Source organism: Pinus tabuliformis, chromosome 6, assembly GCF_031772625.1.
Source record: "Pinus tabuliformis cultivar Carrire ecotype Pingquan chromosome 6, CPIR1, whole genome shotgun sequence".
In the NCBI taxonomy this organism is placed as follows: domain Eukaryota; kingdom Viridiplantae; phylum Streptophyta; class Pinopsida; order Pinales; family Pinaceae; genus Pinus; species Pinus tabuliformis.
Window position 1 is genome coordinate 1,989,947,395 of NC_142292.1, and position 15,695 is coordinate 1,989,963,089.

General features: G+C 31.4%; 1 protein-coding gene across 1 annotated transcript; it reads right to left on the reverse strand.

The window, feature by feature from the left end:
* Positions 1 to 4,367: 4,367 nt before the first annotated feature.
* Positions 4,368 to 5,507, reverse strand: LOC149267213 (uncharacterized). Its single transcript, XM_089410518.1, has one exon. The coding sequence runs from the start codon at positions 5,505 to 5,507 to the stop codon at positions 4,368 to 4,370; it is 1,140 nt and encodes a 379-aa protein (XP_089266644.1).
* Between the last annotated feature and the right edge of the window lie 10,188 nt (positions 5,508 to 15,695).

The following is a 15,695-nucleotide window of genomic DNA, read 5'->3' on the forward strand; positions in this document are numbered from 1 at the left end:
TAGAGGCTAGTATAATTCAACTGAGTCAAAGTTATTTCTTTGCTCCAGTAGTATTAGTGCAAAATAAGGATGGATCATGGCACATGTGTCCAGATTATAGGGAGCTCAACAAGCTCACTATTAAAGATAAGTTTCCCATTCCTGTCATTGATGAATTACTAGATGAATTGCATGGATCAATTTACTTCAGAAAGTTGGATCTTCGTTCACGAAATCATCAAATCAAAATGAAGACTGAATACATTCCGAAAACAACGTTTAGAACTCATGAGGGTCATTATGAATTTTTGGTCATGCCTTTTGGCCTTACCAATGCACCTTCAACATTTCAAGGTTTGATGAATTCCATTTTCAAACCATTCCTTAGAAAATTTGTGTTAGTATTTTTTGATGATATACTAATCTACAACAAGTCTTGGAAGGATCATGTTGAACATGTTGACAGGGTGCTACAACTATTGGAGGAGAAACAATTATATGCAAAAAGATCCAAATGTTTCTTTGGATTACAAGAGGTGGAATATCTGGGTCATGCTGTATCTCATGAAGGAGTTAAGGTAGACCCTAGCAAAATTAAAGACATTAAGGAATGGAAAATCCCCACATCCATAAAGCATCTGCGAGGATTTCTCGGGTTGACAAGGTATTATCGCAAGTTTGTTAAGAATTATGGGAGAATAACAGCACCTCTAACAACATTATTGAAGAAAGATGCATTTTCATGGACTCCAGAAGCAACAAATGCCTTCGAACATCTTAAAGAGGAAATGTGCCAAGCACCGGTGTTAGCTACACCAGACTTCACAAAAACCTTTATTTTGGAATGTGATGCTTCAGGAAATTGAATTGGTGCTATTTTAATTCAAGATGAAAGACCCATTGCTTTTAAAAGTCATCCAATCAAGGGAACGTTTTTACACAAAGCTATTTATGAGAAGGAAATGTTGGCAATACTCCGTCCACTTAAGAAATGGCGACCCTACCTAATGGGAAGATACTTCAAGGTAAAAACAGATCATGATAGCCTTAAATACTTTTTAGAACAAATATTATCCTCTGAAGAGCAACAAAAGTGGGTCACAAAGATGTTGGGTTATGACTTTGAAATCATCTACAAAAAAGGGAAGCAAAATGTGGTGGTAGATGCACTCTCAAGAAAGGATGAGGACATGGAAGCATTGTTGTGCGCCATTTCTATTATCCAACCAGACTGGATAAACGAAGCAAGGGAGGAATGGAAGAATGACGAAGAAGTGTGGGCACTTATTCGAAAGTTACAACAAGATTGCAATATGTCTGATACATTTAGCTCGCAAAATGATTCTTTATGGTACAAAGATCGCTTATACCTCTGTAAGAATTCCCAGCTAAAACAAAAGATTCTTATGGAATTGCACACTTCTCCCTTTGAAGGGCAATCAAGATTTCTAAAAACTTACCACAGGTTTAAGAAGGAATTTCTTTGGGGTGGCCTTAAATTGGATATTCAAAATTTTGTGGCGGAATGTTTGGTTTTCCAACAAAATAAAGTTGAAACAATTAAGACCCTAGGTCTATTACAACCTTTCTCCATTCCAAGCCAGTGTTGGGAGGAGGTTTCAATGGATTTTATCACAGGTTTACCCAAGTCTGAGGGAAAGAGTGTCATCATGGTGGTAGTTGACAGACTTACCAGGTATGCACACTTTTGCGCATTATCACATCCATTTAAATCCAGTATAGTATCTACTGCATTTATGGAAACAATTCAAAAGCTACATGGAAACCCAAAGATTATAATAAGTGACAGAGATCCCCTTTTCACTAGAAATTTTTGGACAAAATTATTTTCTTATCTTGGTACTGAGTTAGCTCATAGCTCATCTTATCATCCTCAATCTAATGGGCAAACTGAGATAGTAAACAAATGTTTGGAAGGATATCTTCGTTGCTTTATATCTGATAAAGAGACACAATGGGTCAAATGGTTGCCTCTAGCTGAAAGGTCGTATAACACTTCCTTCCATACAGCAACAAAAATGACCCCATTTATGGCACTTTATGGATATCAGCCACTTTCAATCACATCATATTTAAGAGAAAATTATAAGGTTCAAGTAGTGGAACATCACATCGAACATCAACAACAAGTCCTCCAACTCTTAAAGGAAAACCTTGTGTTGGCACAAAATAGAATGAAACAACAGGGAGATCAACATCGCAGCGAAAGAAGTTCTGATGTAGGTGATTGGTTATTCCTACGGCTACAACCATATAAGAAAATGTCCCTCGAGCAAGCTAAGAAGGATAATAAATTATCACCAAAGTATTATGGTCCGTACAAGGTGTTGCAAAAGATCGGTACTATGGCATACAAATTGGAGCTTCCTGCAGCTTCTCGATTGCACCCAGTTTTCCATGTTTCATGTTTAAAGAAGGTTATAGGCGACAAGCTCCCGGTTCAAACAATATTTCCAGAACTTGACGAGGAAGGAAAAATTATATTGGAACCGGAAGCAGTCGCAAAAATAAGAACTCGATAGCTACGAAATCGATCAATTTCAGAGTATCTTATCAAGTGGAAGAACTTATCAACTGAGGATTCCACATGGGAGGATGATAATTTTGATACAAAAGCATCCAGAACTACTCAAGCGTTAAGGACAACACTTTTTTGAAGGAGAGGGGCATGTTGGGTCCCTATAATACTAGTGATTACCCCATTAATATTGTAGTTGCATCTCTTATTGATATTGTTGTGCCCCTATTATTCCCATATTGTTATTATTGTGCCCCATAGAATCCCTCTATTGTTATTTTTGTGGCTTTATATTATTATTGTTAGGTTGGCTCGGTTATATTGTGACTCCTTACACTCCTATATATAGAAAGGAGGTTTTGTCATTTGAATCATCCAAGAATTGTTGATTTATGTAATGTAAAGTAGGTTTCCCCCTCGAAGACGTTCAATTCTAAGGCGTTGATATATATTTTCTATCTTTTTTTGAGCTAGTTTCATAACATCAAAAATGAGGAAATCGTCACTCCCTGTAAAAATCAAATCATTTACATATAAAACAACAAAAATAAGCTTACCATCACTCTCTTTGATGTAGAGAGTAGGTTCTCCATCACATCTGTGAAATCCATTGTCCGTCAATTAAGTGTTTATTATGACATACCATGAACGTAGTGCTTGCTTCAGCCCATAAAGAGCTTTCCTTAACCTATACACCTTGTCTTCTTGTCCTTCTACCTCATAGCCAGATGTCATGCAACATATACTTCCTTTTTCAACACTCCATTCAAGAACGTTGATTTTACATCCATTTGATACACTTACCACTTATGTTGCGTGACAATTGACAACAATATACGAATTGTCTCCATCCTTGCAACTAGTGCAAATGTCTCGACATAATTTCTTCCATGTTGTTGCTTGTATCCTTTGACAACTAGCCTTGCTTTATGGCTTTCAATATTTCCTTCAATGTTTCTCTTAGTCTTATACACTCACTTCACTCCAACAACTTCTTTTCCATGCGAAAGTTTCACTAACCCCCGTGTATTATTCTTTTCTATTGCTTGTATTTCTTCATCCATTTCTATGATCCATTTTTTGTCTTTGACCGCACCCTCAAAATGGATTGGGTAATCTACATGAAAAAACAATGAAAATAAGGAATTTAGACTTGCACTAGTATCAACATCACTTGCTCAAAATTTCACTTAAATTTATGAAATTTTGTCCTCTTATGCTTGCAGAAGATGGAATTACCATGTCACTTGATGTTGTGCTAGAGGTAAATGGTGTTGCCGTTCTTTTGCGGTGTGTTTGGAGTAGCACTTTCTTGCCTATGTGACACTATCCTATTATTTGTTGATAGTGTCACTTAGTGACTACTTAGTTGAGGAATTACTTGTTGCGGTCAATTTCAATTTTTCTTCACGTGGTATACATGTTTTCACATTGATTTTCTTCTCAAAACTTCCATCCCATGCTTCCTCTTCTATGAACTACACATCTCTGCTGATTATGACCTTATTTAATGGATTGTAGAGCTTGTATGCTTTGGATTCATAACTATATCCAATAAATATGCATTTCTCCCCGTTGTTGTCCAACTTCTTACATGATCCCGGACATGTGCATAAGCCACACATCCAAACACTCTCATGTGATTGACACCATTCTTTCTTTCACTCCATGCCTCTTCACGAACCATATCGTTGACACTTTTGGTTGGACACCTATTAATGATATATGCTACGCAAAAGACAATAATGGAATTTGATCGCTAAAGTAGGAATTCTTACAATCTTAAATAAAATAAAATAATGCATATTTAAAAATTAAATAAAATGTTTAATAAGCTTAATAAAATAATCTAAATTGTTAAGATTCCTTCATTTGACATGTCTCCAGTGTCTTCCAAAATTTTGTTGGACCACCGGCAGCATATTCCAAAGGCATTGCCAGTGAAAATTTCACGAGTACTTTCATCATATGCCAATGCAGTGATACAGACCATTGCCCTATTTCTCATTTCAGAACAGTGTGAACTATCGGATTCAATTTTTGCCAGACATTCTCCAGTGACAATGTTCAAAACATTGATAGTACTTTTATGTATAGGCATAGGACATGTACGCATGAAAATATCTTGTCCCCGGGTGATGTAAGGACCATCAAACAAATTACTTCCAGATAGTTCGAATTCTAGGAACGTGAACAAAATATCCCCTTGTAGATTACAAACGTGAATGTTGTTACTTATCGTATAACACACAAACTGTTCTCTTTTATCTAAATAGTACGGGAAACACTGTGCTTGAATCTCTGTTGTTTTTATAACTTGAGGTCTTTCAGAAGCTATATTGATGATTTGCATCTTCATTTCCTCTTTCTGTACAAGTACCGTATCACTACCACACAGTGCAATGAACACAACATAATATTGAGGATGCACATGAAGGGAAATTTGCTTGCCAAGTCTTCCATCGAACTTGGAATAAACTTTCAATGAGATTTCACCTGAAGAACTATTATCAACGTTATACATCCCCATCTCCCTATTACAAGGAGATAAAAACCTAAAATGTGAATTTCCCCAAGGAGTGACACTTTCATCTGGTATGGTAAACAACTTCCTGTACTCTTTCAATTCGAAAATTGTGAATAATCTTTCATTTTCATTATACATCATTCCCCTGCAATTTGGAATATCAAAATCGCAATCATGTATTGTATCCGATGGAAAATATATTTCTTGCGTTGTAGTTTGTCCTGCTTTAATCAATGCGATTGAAGTACTCTTTATGATTTTAGGAAACCCACCAATAACCATTAACAATGAGTCATTATAATTATTGTAGCAGACAAAGTCCACTATATTTCGAAAACGCATTATTACAGGGCTCCCTTCATGGTCAGTAAGAGGTGAGATTTCTCCATCTGCATCTCGTAGATATGGAATAAGATCAAATTTGGTATAGAGAACAAATATAATGTCACCCGCTATCACCATGTCGGTTATTGGATGCTTGCAAATGTTCTTGAATACTTGTAAATGATATTCTCGAAATTTATTTATTCTGTAAATGTTTTTCCGTTCAACTCTCGAGCTTCCAAATTCTTGAAAACATTGGCTGATGATGAGCCATCACTGAACATCTTGCCTTGTAAAATTTTCGGTTGAATCGTTATAAAAGTGCTAGAAGAAATATTACACGCAACGATATTCCTTATAAAATTCCCACGTAAACGAAGGTTATAAATTATAGCTTTCTTTGCATTTCTTAAATACATGGTATTTTAAAATTAGCTGGTTAGCTTTTGAGCCGACGTCGCTCCTAGTTGCAACAACTTCAACTTGCGGTTGCGGTGGGCTTTATAGAGATTTTATGCTAATTTTGAATTCTTATTAACTAATAAAAGTTTATTATTATTCTGATTTGATTATAGTTGGATTTTGGTTTATAAATTTATGATATTAATTAATTTATAATAGTTTTATGTTAATTTTGAGTTGGTTGCAATTAAGATTAGTATAGATTTATTTTATATATAGATTTATTAAGTGTTGACAGGAATCAAATCGTGTAAATTTATTTTATAAAAAAAATTACAAATGAAGAGATTTGATAAATTTGGGCTTCTATGCTGCCATGTGTCAACTCTTTGCTCCTCATGAAAAAAAATTCACATCTTCTTGCCAAACAAGCCAATAAAATGTTTTAATCTAAGAACTTTTTATTTTTGAATTCAGAGTTCTATGAGCCATACATTAGAATTTTTGGGTTTAGGCATTTTGAACCATGTAGTGTGGTTTATCATCACCACTAAGATGGATACTCTCATGTGATGTGAGAAAGAGATTAAATAATGAAAATGACGGGGAGAGAATTCTGGGGATTGGAATAAAATGGTCAAATCATGAATACAAAATTATTGAAATTATAACTTTCAATAATATATTAATCAATTAAATTGATTCAAAATTAATAATATAAAGATTGAAAACATAATTGAAATAAATCAAAAAAACCATTCTTCCATTAAAAGTCAAACCCAAGGTCTCAATCATAAGGTTGAAAATAAAGAATTTCACCAATCTATGTCCATTTTAAACCTCAACTTATCACATATTCTAAATGTGTAATTTTTTGTATCATTTAATTCCATGTCTACTATTAAGCATTTCATATTAAAAAAATTATAGCGTAACTAATTCCATTTTTTTAAAAGATTGATAGATCTTTTTAAATGCTTGAGAATTCTATTCAATTTGTCCTTATTAAGGGATAGCCACAAATGTAAGTATCTAAATAATATAAAGAGTTTTAATATAATATTAGGTTTAATATGCTATAGTTAATATACTGCATCACATTATACATCCATTGATGATTAAACCACTTAAAAAACCCTTTTTATTAATTATTCATTAAAAATATTTAAAAAGTCCTTTTTATGAATTATTTATGGACTATCAAAAACACTTTTGGTATTTCAAACAATTTGTAACCTTGAATCATTTTGACATTTAATTGTCTTTTTATTGCCTATTAAATAACCAATCTTACAATTTTCTTATTTATTTGTTCTAGTGTTTAAGTTCTATATAAATATTTACCATCCTAAATTCAATTTTTTTTTTTCCATACATAAGAAAAAGAAAGAAAAAAGAATAAAAACCAATGAAAATTGAAATATATTTAATAAACCTTATATATATATATATATATATATATATATATATTATATTATATCTATATATATATATATATATATATATATATATATATATATTTATATATATATTATTTTTAAAACTTTATTATTGACAAAAATGTGAAATCTATAATATCAAACTTGTATATATTATTTTTAAAACTATGTTATTGACAAAAATGTTAATATCACTGAATAGCCACATATAAAATGAAAATCATAAATCAAAATATGGTTCCTATAACCTAAATAGAAAATACAGAAAACTATTGTATTGTTTGTTCTTGATGGTGGTAATCACAACACTAAACACATTCTAGGCATATAGGATTAAACACTTTATTGGGTCTAGTCATTTTGAACCATCTAGTGTGGTTTATCATCACCACTAAGATGGATACTCTCATCACCACTAAGATGGATACTCTCATCACCACTAAGATGGATACTCTGATGTGAGAAAGAGATTAAATAATGAAAATGATGGGGAGAGAATTCCGGGGATTGGAATAAAATGGTCAAATCATGAATACAAAATTATTAAAATTATAACTTTCAATAATATATTAATCAATTCAATTGATTCAAAATTAATAATATAAAGATGGAAAACATAATTGAAATAAATCAAAAAAACCATTCTTCCATTAAAATTCAAACCCAAGGTCTCAATCATAAGGTTGAAAATAAAGAATTTCACCAATCTATATCTATTGTAAACCTCAACTTATCACATATTCTAAATGTGTAATTTTTTGTATCATTTAATTCCATGTCTACTATTAAGCATTTCATATTAAAAAAAATACAACTTAACTATTTCCATTTTTTTAAAAGATTGATAGATTTTTTTAAATGCTTGAGAATTCTATTCAATTTGTCCTTATTAAGGGATAGCCACAAATGTAAGTATCTAAATAATATAAAGAGTTTTAATATAATATTAGGTTTAATATGCTATAGTTAATATACTGCATCACATTATACATCCGTTGATGATTAAACCACTTAAAAAACCCTTTTTATTAATTATTCATTAAAAATATTTAAAAGGTCCTCTTTATGAATTATTTATGGACTATCAAAAACACTTTTGGTATTTCAAACAATTTGTAACCTTGAATCATTTTGACATTTGAGTATCTTTTTATTGCCTATTAAATAATCAATCTTACAATTTTCTTATTTGTTTGTTCTAGTGTTTAAGTTCTATATAAATATTTACCATCTTAAATTCAAATTTTTTTTTTCATACATAAAAAAAAGAAAGAAAAAATAATAGAAACCAAAAAAAATTTCACATTATTAAATATATTTAATAAACTATATATATATATATATATATATATATATTAATTTTAAAACTTTATTATTGACAAAAATGTGAAATCTATAATATCAAACTTGTATATATTATTTTTAAAACTATGTTATTGACAAAAATATTAATATCAGTGAATAGCCACATATAAAATGAAAATCATAAATCAAAATATGGTTCCTATAACCTAAATAGAAAATACAGAAAACTATTGTATTGTTTGTTCTTGATGGTGGTAATTACAACACTGAACACATTCTAGGCATATAGGATTAAACACTCTATTGGGTCTAGTCATTTTGAACCATCTAGTGTGGTTTATCATCACCACTAAGATGGATACTCTGATGTGAGAAAGAGATTAAATAATGAAAATGACGGGGAGAGAATTCTGGGGATTGGAATAAAATGGTCAAATCATGAATACAAAATTATTAAAATTATAACTTTCAATAATATATTAATCAATTAAATTGATTCAAAATTAATAATATAAAGATGGAAAACATAATTGAAATAAATCAAAAAAACCACTCTTCCATTAAAATTCAAACCCAAGGTCTCAATCATAAGGTTGAAAATAAAGAATTTCACCAATCTATATCTATTGTAAACCTCAACTTATCACATATTCTAAATGTGTAATTTTTTGTATCATTTAATTCCATGTCTACTATTAAGCATTTCATATTAAAAAAATTACAGCTTAACTAATTCCATTTTTTTAAAAGATTGATAGATCTTTTTAAATGCTTGAGAATTCTATTCAATTTGTCCTTATTAAGGGATAGCCACAAATGTAAGTATCTAAATAATATAAGGAGTTTTAATATAATATTAGGTTTAATATGCTATAGCTAATATACTGCATCACATTATACATCCATTGATGATTAAACCACTTAAAAAAACCCTTTTTATTAATTATTCATTAAAAATATTTAAAAAGTCCTCTTTATGAATTATTTGTGGACTATCAAAAACACTTTTGGTACTTTAAACAATTTGTAACCTTGAATCATTTTGACATTTGAGTATCTTTTTATTGCCTATTAAATAACCAATCTTACAATTTTCTTATTTATTTGTTTTAGTGTTTAAGTTCTATATAAATATTTACCATCCTAAATTGAAACTTTTTTTTTTCCATACATAAAAAAAGAAAAAGAAAAAAGAAAGAAAACCAATGAAAATGTTCACATTATTAAATATATTTAATAAACCTTATATATATATATATATATATATATATATATATATATATATATATATATATAATTTTTAAAACTTTATTATTGACAAAAATATGAAATCTATAATATCAAACTTATATATATTATTTTTAAAACTATGTTATTGACAAAAATGTCTAATCTATAATATCAGTGAATAGCCACATATAAAATGAAAATCATAAATCAAAATATCGTTCCTATAACCCAAATAGAAAATACAGAAAACTATTGTATTGTTTGTTCTTGATGGTGGTAATTAAAACACTGAACACATTCTCGTCATATAGGATTAAACACTCTATTGGTGCAAGTCAAAATGCCTCAATATCCCTCAAATTGTAGCTATTCAAACCTCATGTAAATAATATAATCATCTCACATAATCTAGCAAACAAATATAAAATGTTGTATGTTATTTTCCTGAGGAGAGAATATATAATTTTGAAATAGTTTATTTAAAATTAATTATATATATATATATATAATTTTAATTTAGAAAATTCTTTATCATTTAATATATTCATATTTTTAATGCTTTATGAAACTTTTTAATCATATATATATATATATATATATTGTAAATCTAATCAATCAAGTCAATTAATTTTAAATTTATATATATTATAATGATAGTATTTAATTTTATTTTAATGATTTTATTTTTATGTGTATACTTATATTTTAAATGATTAATAGTTCATTTATTCAATGTAACACTTAAGCATTCAAATAATACCAATTTTTTTTATTTACCATCATTTATTACTTCCAAACCATACATAATATACAAGATATGATGATTAATTCCATATCATTCCATATCTTTGCCACATACATAATCTCGATGATTAAGGTTAATGATTTTATATATTTTATAGCCCCCTCCCTAGTTCATTTAATTCATTAAATGCCATTGGAAGAGTCAACTGTCATCTAGCTCACGCATCTAACACTAGGTACAACTTCTATATCATTCCTTTGCAGGTGAAGGGTTGTCCACGGTTGATCATGATTCAGTGGATGGACTCTGGTTGCATTTCGGCTAGTTCGTTCTACAATTTTCTTTTCATGTTGGGAATTCTCTTCCAGCAAAACACCAAACCATAATTGAGTTTCTGTTGTTTTGGTTCCAGAGTTAAATACCCTTCATAGCCTATCGAAAAATTGATATTCTTGTTTAACTTTCAGGTTCTTTTGAGTTCATGCGGTTCAAATTCGAACCAGGATTCTTATATTTTCTATGTGCATAGAGACAATTTATGAAATTGCTTCGGAAATGGTTTCATATTAATGTTTGTCAGAAACCTGTGGTCTTCATGTGGGTTGCGCTTGACCTTAACTTGTCTATGCAGTTTCTTGAAGTTAATCATTTAACTTATTCAAAGATGGATTTTGTCACCTCCTCCAATTTATGTGTCTATGTGATCCTTAACTTAAAATAGATGATGCAATTTCAATGTAATTACTACTTTTAGACTTTCCAGATTTATTATATATGTGAAGAAATATTCGCATAACAATATAGGTATCTCGGCAAGGATTCTGGTGTAAAAGATAGTTTTCTTTCCTTTAATGTCTATTACGAGTAACATAAAAAATTGTTCTAGACATCTTCCTTAAATTAAGTTTATAAGTAAACACTCGTATACGTCTATGGTTATTTGTTCCCTTATACTGTAACACACGAGTCTTATTCAAGGTTAATGTACTAAGGTTTATGCAGAAATAAAAATAAAGAGTTGTTGGCTCAACGAATTATATAATTCTTTAATACAGTTATTGGTTCCTTTATTCTATACTATTCAGGGAATGTGAACCGAGAGATTGGAGGATCATCAAAACCCACTGCAAGCAAGAACAAGCAAAATAAGAAGCAAAAATGGGAGTAGAGGAAGACAAACACTATATAGAAAGACAAACCTTCGTGCACTTACTGCAAGAAGGATGAACATGATGATGAACACTGCTATTCTTTGCATCCTGAGCTGAAACCCAAGAAGTTCGGTGGTAAGAAGAAGAAGAATGAATGTTGCTGCTATTCAGAAAGACATGGGGTCACACTCAGGTGATGAAACAACAATCACAGCCACAGGTATAAAAGGTAAAAATTCTGAAACATCTACGTGTAATTTTGCACAATCTATTGATAATGAAGATAATGAAAGGAAAAGGCATGAGCTTTTTCATATTAGAGTTATTTCCAAGCATCAAAAGATTCATACTTTATTTGATAGTGGTTCACAAGTAAACTTGATTTCTGAAACAATTGTAAAGAAGCTATCCTTACTAACAACACCTCAGAAGAAGCCATATCCATTAGTTTGGGTATGTGACAAAGCAAAGCTACAAGTGCCTAGATAATGTAAACTTAGGTTTGCTATTGGGTCAACTTTTGTAGATGAGGTTGAGTCAGATATAGTTCCCTTGGATTTATGTGGTATTGTTTTAGGAAGTCGTTACTTGTATGATAGAAAATCCATTTTCTATAGAACTGAAAATATGTATCAACTCACAAAAGATGGAATAGAATATATTGTGAGAGGTTATGAGCTCAAAAATAACTACACTTTCATAAACTCAATGTAGATGAAAATAATTGTAAATTCATGCAAGAAATTTTTACTAATGGTTGTAAAGGAAAAGACCCCTAATAAAACCAATGCGTTTGAAGGCTGTGATGCTAAAAAGAATGTTGATTTAGATAAAATTGTTTCAGAATATGATATCCTATTTCAAGAACCTAAAGGTCTGCCAAGGAAAATTTTAAGAACCCCCCCTAAATTTATAAATATAATAAATGGGCGAATCGCCATGGTATATAGGAAAAATGGAAGGCGATTTTATCAATAATATAATATGTATATATAATTTTTTGGCGAATCTCTCACCAGGCATGGCGAATATTTTACTCAATTATAAAATCTTGTAAGATCTTGGCGAGTCTTTCACTAAATAATAAAACTTTGTAAAGTCCTAGTGAATCTTAGCATAGGCTACATGCTGGTTTAATTCCCCCATTTAAATAGGCTACATTCCAGGTGAATACCATGGGTCAATACCATGTGCCATTTTGGTGAATACCATGGGTCAATACCATGTGCCATTTTTATTTTTATTAGAATATTTTACTCAATTATAAAATCTTGTAAGATCTTGGCGAGTCTTTCACTAAATAATAAAGCTTTGTAAAGTCCTAGTGAATCTTAGCATAGGCTACATGCTGGTTTAATTCCCCCATTTAAATAGGCTACATTCCAGGTGAATACCATGGGTCAATACCATGTGCCATTTTGGTAAATACCATGGGTCAATACCATGTGCCATTTTTATTTTTATTAATTCTAATATTAGGGTTAATAATGGTTTTTTGCATGGTATTAATAACAATCTAGTCCATGGTATTTGTCCCATAGTATTTTGGCCATAGGTTTCACCTAAATATAACCCATTTTTTGAGTGTTCGTAAATATAAGGTGACTTATGGAGTAAATATAAAAAAATGTTTTATTTGTTTACCATACCTCTCATTTATTTATATTTTTATTAATTTACCATACCTCTTTTACAAATATGGTATTTGGCCCATAGGATTCACTTAAATAAAACCTCTTTCTTGAGCCTTCATAAATAGAACGAGGGTTATGGACTAAATATAAAAAGAGGTTTTATTTATTTACGATACGTCTAGTTTATTTATATTTTTATTTATTTACCATACCTTTTGAGTAAGTATAAAAAGACGTTTTATTTATTTACCATACCTCCACTTTACTTATATTTACACCCTTACATGTATATAAGGTGACTTATGGAGTAAATATAAAAAATGTTTTATTTATTTACCATACCTCTCATTTATTTATATTTTTATTAATTTACCATACCTCTTTTATAAATATGGTATTTGGCCCATAGAATTCACTTAAATAAAACCTATTCTTGAAAATGGGCGAATGGATTCACTTACATAAAACCTATTCTTGAAAATGGGCGAATGGAAGGTTGTAAGTCCTAATTTCAAGGGCTAAATTTACCTTTTTTACCCTCTCCCTTAAAATAAGGTGGGCTATTTGAGGTGATTTGTAAAAATGTACTATCATACAAAATATTCGCCCACTAAAAATTTAAAACCCCTTAATTTCGCCAAAGGGCGAACATTCGCCCCTAAAATTATCCTTGAGGTCTACCAACCAAAAGGGAAATAGTACATGATATTCATTTGCAGCAATATGCTCCATTGCATTACACTCCACTTCCAGTTTCTTCTCATCCTTGCGAAAGTGTTTCCATGGAATTTGTTGGGGGATTGCCAAAACCTAGAAAAGGTCATGATTATTTATATTTTATTATGGACAGGTTCAACAAAATGCATATTTTAATACCTTGTAACAAGCATATTACAGCTGAACAAACAACAAAGTTGTTGTGATAACATGTATGGGTTCATTTTGGGTTACTCATTTCTATTGTCTCTGATCGAGATTCCCGATTTGTTGGGAAGTTTTGGTCAAGTCTATGGGAGTTGATGGACACGAGATTGAAGAAGAGCATAGCATTTCATCCACAAAAAGATGGCCAAACAGAGGTGGTCAACGAGACAGTGATGCAGTTGCTCAGGTGCTATTGCAGCAAGCATCCCAAGTTTGGGATGAACATTTATGTTATGTGCAACATGCTTACAACCATGCTAAACACTCTTCTACACAAAGATCTCCTTTTGAGAATTGTTTTGGTTTTACACCAAGGTTTCCCTTGAATTTTGTCTTTAGTAAAGACATAGCAGTTGATCAACACAGTGATGTGAACAAATAAACCATGTTCATTGAACAGATCCAAGAAATTAACCAGGCGGCACAGGAACAACTGGAAAGAAGCCAGACCAAGTACAAGGCAAGGCATGATAAGCATCGAATTGAGCATAACTTCCAATTTGGTGATCAAGTCTGGTTATACATTAGTAAAGACAAAATGCAAGGTGAAGGTAAAAAGCTGAAGCCAATAAGGTATGGGCCTTTCAAGATACTTGAGAAAATTGGTGAGAACGCTTTTCGCCTTAATTTTCCAGCTTACATGCACATCTATTTAGTAGTTAATGACGACAACTTGAGACTGTTTGAACCTTCATTGATTGAAGATCCTGAAGAACAAATTCAGTTGCCTTGTAGTGATGATTTGTTGCCTGAATATCTCAATCAGTTGCAGGAAGATACAGTTCTGGACAAGAAGGTGAGAACTACACATAGAGGGGATGTTGAGTACCTCCTTATTGGACTCAAGGGTTCAAAACCAAGCAGTGCAAGATGGATAGAGATTGGACAAGTGAGGAAGTTGTATCCTCACTTGATTGACGCTTAAAAACCAACTTTTGGTGGTCCAAAAGCTTTTTTCAGTGGGAAGGCGTGATCCAAATGGATCCTAAAACCCTCTAAGTCTTCATATAGTTAAAAACTATTTTAAGTAGAAAACCTTTAGAAAAGGTGGATTACACTATCGAGAGTGAAAAACATAGAGAAAACAAGAAAAACAGAACCTATCGGAGGTCAAAGGAACAATGCACCAGAGTTGTCGGATCTGGCCGATCAATGGTCCAGATTCGATCAGCATCTCACAATTAGCAAAGGCAGGCGGAGGCTATAGGATGCGACCATATAAATGGTGCGATAGCGATTAGCAGGGTCAACGAGGACCATTGATCAAGTGCACAGATTGACAGCCCAGGTTAACTCACGATATCGCAATCGGAAATTACAAAGGAGCGCTTACAAACGACCCAGGGGTCTATGCGATATGTGATTGTGATCAATCGCATCGCAATATCGTGTCGGAGCTATGAAAAGGAGTAGGACCTATAACAACTGTGACTGCGATAGCCGAACCCAATAAAATTATGAATGATATTAGATATATTTTAAGATCCATAAACAAT